Source organism: Sinocyclocheilus rhinocerous, unplaced genomic scaffold (genome assembly GCF_001515625.1).
Source record: "Sinocyclocheilus rhinocerous isolate Xijiao unplaced genomic scaffold, SAMN03320098_v1.1 scaffold2966, whole genome shotgun sequence".
Classification (NCBI taxonomy): Eukaryota; Metazoa; Chordata; class Actinopteri; order Cypriniformes; family Cyprinidae; genus Sinocyclocheilus; species Sinocyclocheilus rhinocerous.
In genome coordinates, this window is record NW_015634018.1 from 302,812 (window position 1) to 310,313 (window position 7,502).

Sequence of the window (7,502 nt, forward strand, 5' to 3'; positions counted from 1 at the left end):
TGTGCGAGTGAGTGTGAGTGAGAGTGTGAGAGTTTGAGAGTGCGCGTGTGAGGGTGTGTGTGTGCGCGAGTGAGTGTGAGTGTGAGAGTGAGTGTGAGAATGAGAGTGAGAGTGTGTGAGAGAGTGTGTGAGAGAGTGTGAGAGTGAGACTGCGCGTGTGAGTGTGTGAGAGAGAGCATGTCTGCTTGAATGTGGCCGAATCTGAATGTGGAGGTTTTTAACCCTCTGTGTTTTGCACCATGTTTTATTCTTTAATTACTGGAGATTGCTCAACATGTTTTTATTTCCAAACCAAATCAATCAAGATTAAAAACATCGATCAAAGACGCCTGTCAGACTCTGAGTGCTTCTGTTGCATTTGAACTGTGATTTTTAAAGAAGTAGTTCACCCAAAAATTGAAATTCGCTAAAAATGTACTCACTCTCAGGCCATCCAAGATGTAGATGAGTTTGTTTCTTCATCAGATTTGGAGAAATGTAGCATTGCATCACTTGCTCACCAATGGATGTGAATGGGTGCCGTCAGAATGAGAGTCCAAACAGCTGATAAAAACATCACAATAATCCACAAGTAATCCACAGCACTCCAGTCCATCAGTTAACATCTGGAGAAATGAAAAGCTGCGTGTTTGTAAAAAAAACAAATACATCAAGACATTTTCCATCCATAATAACGCTTCCTCCAGTGAAAAAGTGCATCTCCTGTTGTCTCTCACATCAAAATCCAGCCACTTATTTGTTTGGAGCTGTTTTGGCTTGTAAACGGTGCTTGATCTGTGCAGATTTCTCTCCTGATTCAGTCCAGATGACTTTTTCACTGGAGGAAGCGTTGTTATGGATGGAAAATGTCTTGATGTATTTGTTTTTTTTACAAACACGCAGCTTTTGTCTTCTCCAGATGTTAACTGATGGACTGGAGTGCTGTGGATTACTTGTGGATTATTTGTGATGTTTTTATCAGCTGTTTGGACTCTCATTCTGACGGCACCCATTCACAGCAGAGCACACTGGAGGAAGCGTTGTTATGGATGGAAAATGTCTTGATGTATTTGTTTTTTTTACAAACACGCAGCTTTTGTCTTCTCCAGATGTTAACTGATGGACTGGAGTGCTGTGGATTACTTGTGGATTATTTGTGATGTTTTTATCAGCTGTTTGGACTCTCATTCTGACGGCACCCATTCACATCCATTGCTGAGCGAGTGATGCAATGCTACATTTCTCCAAATCTGATGAAGAAACAAACTCATCCTAATCTCGGATGGCCTGAGGATGAGCACATTTTCAGCAAAGTTTCATTTTTGGGTGAACTATTCCTTTAAGAAGGGTTTTTATGCATCAAACACACGTATTTATTCTTTTTTCTGAATGTTTATTAGAATAATATTAAAGTGATAAACTTTATATTTGTGTATAAAACATATGTTCTGGTCTGAATCCAAAAACAAAGATTTACTCTTTTAAATCAAGGTGATTTTAATTTATTCAGTGGATCAATAAAAAATAAAAAACACATGACGAACATTCAGCTGTCATCTTTACATGCAATAAATGGCGACATAAATGACAACGACTGAAACGAGTGACCGTTGAATCATAATAGAGTCTTAAACTGTGAAAGCTGTGAAGCCATGTCAGAAGAAAATTACTGTCAGAAATCATTTTTGATTGAGTGACTATGTTCAGAACAGAACCATCAAACTACTTGCTTATTGTTGCTGCAGTATGTAGTATGTTTACTGTGCACAGTATGCTGCTTTTTTCTTTGCATTGCATGACCAACTACATTCATCAAAATGTACACACTGCACAGGATAATGCATCCCTCAATGCAATGCATTTAACTTGAGCTTTCACTTTTCCAGTGTGATGAATGAGTTAGAAATCTGACATCTTTGACTGACATCTTTATAAAAATTTTGATTTTAAATGCAAACAACCTTAATAACTTCCAAGACAACACTGGAAGACTTGAAATGGCTTACGCATGAAATAATGCATACTATTTCACTTAGTATTTTTTTAATACTCTGCTATATCCAGTTATAAGCAGCAAACTAGCCTTTCATTCTAAACACAGCCACTGTTATTCGAGACAGTGATCATGAAAACAGTGTTTAAGGGTAGTTGAGATGTCAAGAATATTTTATTTACTTTGTAGCATTTTTTTTCTAATTCTTGTCTAATTATTAACTATTTCACTGTTCTTATATTAAGGGAAAAATACATGGTATATTGTATTAATATTTGTGTGTGTGTGTGTATATATATATATATATCACGCACTACAGAAACTAAGTGAAGTAATTTAAATGAACTGCATAAAAAAAGCAAAAAACTAAATTTTTAGAAACCGTTTTGTATTATGATAGTAAATTTACACTCAAATAAAACAAAAATAAAAAATGCAAATAATAGGTAAAAAAAATGTAAAATGTGCATGTTTCTGCATGTTATTATTTCAACTACCCTTAAGCTCTTTTACCAATTTCTAATGATGAAAAACACAGAAACAGACATTTTCAGATTCCTGCTGCAATGAAATTTGTTCTCTATATAAAATAATGATTCAAATGCACGTCTCACATACATGAAACAAAATGCATTAAGGTGCATAATAATGTTATGGCTAAATATTTGATCATTGTTTTACATTATATTGCTGAACTTCTTTAATATTTACAAATCTCGAGTTCACAATTGTTGTGCAAGTGCATCGGCTTGAATTTACGCTGCTGCAAAATAAAGTTACAATTCTGTTCCACAATCTGAGGTTTGTTTCGTGATACACAAACATTTAATCAGCACCAAAACCTCTCGAAATGGTTCAAACCGAAGCCTCTTCATGAGTGTGTTTTCTTCCACCTCTTTGCAAAGTCTCACACTAGGTGAAATTTCTTTCTCCTAAACTTCACATCTTCTGTCTTAATTGGGGAAGCGAGCTGATTGGTTCTGCATCGGACTGCAGGAGGGTGTGGCAGTGCTCAAGAGCAGCTGATTGGCTGACAGACATCCGCGTCTGGAGAGTCCCTGAGTGATTGGTCGAGGAGGTCACCGTGGCATTACCGATCCTCTGCTGTCTTCTGATTGGTCGCCTGCTCTTCCCGCTCTCTCTTTTGCCTGCTGAAGAATCCCAGCTGTGGATGAAAGAGAAACAGTGACTTGTTTTGACTCAAATAGAGGAAGAGTCCGGGGAGATTTGACCTTAAACAAACCCTAAAATAAGTGTACATTTAATATATGTAAATTTAGCTCTACTTCATCTAGAGTAAAAGAGAGCGGCAAGCATATGGACAGAATTTAAGCCTGGCTCTGGATAAAAGGGTTGATTTAAGCAAACATAAAGCACGTTTGTTAGCCTAGCAGCTAAAAATCAGTGCTATTTTAATATTATTTATTCTATTATAGCATTTATTTATATTTTGAATTAGATTTTAATATTTTCAGTTTTTGTAATTTTGTTATGTGCTTTTATCTTTTTTTTTCTCTTTTTTTTTGTATTTCTATTTATTTTTATTTAAGTTTTAGTAATTTTAGTACTTTTTTTATTTAAGTTTTAGTAATTTTGTTATGTGCTTTTACATTAAATTTTTTTTCTAGTATTTCTATTTATTTTTATTTAAGTTTTAGTAATTTTAGTACTTTTTAAAAGTTTTTGTAAGTTTGTTATGTGCTTTTATCTTTTTTTTTTTTAGTATTTCTATTTATTTTTATTTAAGTTTTAGTAATTTTAGTACTTTGACCAAAAACAAAGATTTACTCTTTTAAATCAAGGTGATTTTAATTTATTCAGTGGATCAATAAAAAATAAAAAACACATGACGAACATTCAGCTGTCATCTTTACATGCAATAAATGGCGACATAAATGACAACGACTGAAACGAGTGACCGTTGAATCATAATAGAGTCTTAAACTGTGAAAGCTGTGAAGCCATGTCAGAAGAAAATTACTGTCAGAAATCATTTTTGATTGAGTGACTATGTTCAGAACAGAACCATCAAACTACTTGCTTATTGTTGCTGCAGTATGTAGTATGTTTACTGTGCACAGTATGCTGCTTTTTTCTTTGCATTGCATGACCAACTACATTCATCAAAATGTACACACTGCACAGGATAATGCATCCCTCAATGCAATGCATTTAACTTGAGCTTTCACTTTTCCAGTGTGATGAATGAGTTAGAAATCTGACATCTTTGACTGACATCTTTATAAAAATTTTGATTTTAAATGCAAACAACCTTAATAACTTCCAAGACAACACTGGAAGACTTGAAATGGCTTACGCATGAAATAATGCATACTATTTCACTTAGTATTTTTTTTAATACTCTGCTATATCCAGTTATAAGCAGCAAACTAGCCTTTCATTCTAAACACAGCCACTGTTATTCGAGACAGTGATCATGAAAACAGTGTTTAAGGGTAGTTGAGATGTCAAGAATATTTTATTTACTTTGTAGCATTTTTTTTCTAATTCTTGTCTAATTATTAACTATTTCACTGTTCTTATATTAAGGGAAAAATACATGGTATATTGTATTAATATTTGTGTGTGTGTGTGTATATATATATATATCACGCACTACAGAAACTAAGTGAAGTAATTTAAATGAACTGCATAAAAAAAGCAAAAAACTAAATTTTTAGAAACCGTTTTGTATTATGATAGTAAATTTACACTCAAATAAAACAAAAATAAAAAATGCAAATAATAGGTAAAAAAAATGTAAAATGTGCATGTTTCTGCATGTTATTATTTCAACTACCCTTAAGCTCTTTTACCAATTTCTAATGATGAAAAACACAGAAACAGACATTTTCAGATTCCTGCTGCAATGAAATTTGTTCTCTATATAAAATAATGATTCAAATGCACGTCTCACATACATGAAACAAAATGCATTAAGGTGCATAATAATGTTATGGCTAAATATTTGATCATTGTTTTACATTATATTGCTGAACTTCTTTAATATTTACAAATCTCGAGTTCACAATTGTTGTGCAAGTGCATCGGCTTGAATTTACGCTGCTGCAAAATAAAGTTACAATTCTGTTCCACAATCTGAGGTTTGTTTCGTGATACACAAACATTTAATCAGCACCAAAACCTCTCGAAATGGTTCAAACCGAAGCCTCTTCATGAGTGTGTTTTCTTCCACCTCTTTGCAAAGTCTCACACTAGGTGAAATTTCTTTCTCCTAAACTTCACATCTTCTGTCTTAATTGGGGAAGCGAGCTGATTGGTTCTGCATCGGACTGCAGGAGGGTGTGGCAGTGCTCAAGAGCAGCTGATTGGCTGACAGACATCCGCGTCTGGAGAGTCCCTGAGTGATTGGTCGAGGAGGTCACCGTGGCATTACCGATCCTCTGCTGTCTTCTGATTGGTCGCCTGCTCTTCCCGCTCTCTCTTTTGCCTGCTGAAGAATCCCAGCTGTGGATGAAAGAGAAACAGTGACTTGTTTTGACTCAAATAGAGGAAGAGTCCGGGGAGATTTGACCTTAAACAAACCCTAAAATAAGTGTACATTTAATATATGTAAATTTAGCTCTACTTCATCTAGAGTAAAAGAGAGCGGCAAGCATATGGACAGAATTTAAGCCTGGCTCTGGATAAAAGGGTTGATTTAAGCAAACATAAAGCACGTTTGTTAGCCTAGCAGCTAAAAATCAGTGCTATTTTAATATTATTTATTCTATTATAGCATTTATTTATATTTTGAATTAGATTTTAATATTTTCAGTTTTTGTAATTTTGTTATGTGCTTTTATCTTTTTTTTTTTTAGTATTTCTATTTATTTTTATTTAAGTTTTAGTAATTTTAGTACTTTTTTTATTTAAGTTTTAGTAATTTTGTTATGTGCTTTTACATTAAATTTTTTTTCTAGTATTTCTATTTATTTTTATTTAAGTTTTAGTAATTTTAGTACTTTTTAAAAGTTTTTGTAAGTTTGTTATGTGCTTTTTATCTTTTTTTTTTTAGTATTTCTATTTATTTTTATTTAAGTTTTAGTAATTTTAGTACTTTGACTTATTTTATTTCAGTTATTTGCCAAAGCAACATTTGTAATTTTGGTTTACGTTTTAGTAATTCTATTATAATTCTATATTTTGACATTTAAAATAAATACTTTATAATTTTTTTTATTTATTTTTTTTAGTAATTTTAGTATTTCAACTAGACAACATTTTAAGTTTTTGGTAACACTTTAGATAAGTTTCATTAGTTAACATTAGTTAACTACTTTAGTTAACATTAACTAAGATTAATAAATGCTGTGTTCATTCTTAGTTCATGTAAATTTCAACATTTAATGCTTTATTAAAATCTAAAGTTGTGCTTGTTAACATTCATTAATGCACTGTCAATTAACATGAACTAACAATGAACGACTGTATTTTTATTAACTAACATTAACAACAGATAGTTAATAAATTAACTAATGGAAGCTTATGGTAAAGTGTTACCAAGCTTTTCATCTAATTTTTATATAAGGAATATTTATTTTATTTCAGCTTTATTTCAATGACAGAAAACAATGTTTAATAGTTTTAGTATTAGTTACCAATAACAGCATTGCCAAATATTATCATATTAGCTTATAAACGATTAGAATATTGTCTAAAGCGTGTCATTTTTTTTATTTTAAACCTCTTTATTGTGCTGCATGCATGTTAATATGCAGATGAAGTATAAGCCAGACCTGAATTAAACCAGAAGTAGTCCAGAATTAGTCTTGATCTCCTTCTTTGACACCCAAATTAAGTGTTTTTACAAATGCACTACAGTAACACAAGTCTATACTGATACACATATGTTCACATTAGCTTGGTAACTGCTAATAAACACCGTCCCAGACCTTCCAGAGCGCCAGAATCAGCAGAGCCAGAAGCTGTAGTCCTCCCAATGTGCTCCCGACAATCACCCAGACGGGAATCCGGTAATCGTCCTCCTTCCTAATCTCCAGGATTATCTACACAACCACAATCCAAAACCTTCAAGTCCAATTCTTGGAAGAATGGGATGTACAAGATCAGGCCTCGTATGCAAAGCTGCACAGCTGCACAGCTGAATGTTAGAAGATGTGTGTGTAATTAACTTCAAGTTGACTAACACTGTATTTTTGCACCAGTTATCTAGTACAAAGCTTGATTATCCAGAAGGGGGCAGAGCATCACTTGAGTCATTTTGTGTACTTAATTTAATTACCCTGCAGCACAAAAGCAGTGTTAAGTCGCTGGGGTATATTTGTAGCAATAGCCAACAATACATTGTATGGGTCAAAATTATAGATTTTTCTTTTATGCCAAAAATCATTAGGATATTAAGTAAAGATCATGTTCCATGAAGATATTTAGTAAATTTCCTACCGTAAATATATCAAAACTTAATGTTTGATTAGTAATATGCATTGCTAAAAACTTCATTTGGACAACTTTAAAGATGAATTTCTCAATATTTAGATTTTTTTGCACCCTCAGATTCCAGAATTTC

At 32.9% G+C, this 7,502-nt stretch overlaps 1 protein-coding gene across 3 annotated transcripts in view; it reads right to left on the bottom strand.

The window, feature by feature from the left end:
• Positions 1 to 4,632: 4,632 nt before the first annotated feature.
• The window catches only part of LOC107745098 (integrin alpha-11-like), a 66,148-nt gene continuing 63,278 nt past the window's right edge, over positions 4,633 to 7,502 (bottom strand). Inside the window, exons 29-30 of one of the 3 annotated variants that reach the window (XM_016558932.1) lie at positions 6,868 to 6,981; positions 4,635 to 5,440 (exon numbers count right to left, since the gene is read on the bottom strand). In XM_016558932.1, coding sequence (XP_016414418.1) covers positions 5,366 to 5,440; positions 6,868 to 6,981 — 189 coding nt within the window. In that variant the 3' untranslated portion in view covers positions 4,635 to 5,365. Of the gene's footprint in view, positions 5,441 to 6,867; positions 6,982 to 7,502 lie in introns of all 3 variants that reach the window. The other 2 variants (XM_016558934.1, XM_016558933.1) reach the window with 2 other exon arrangements.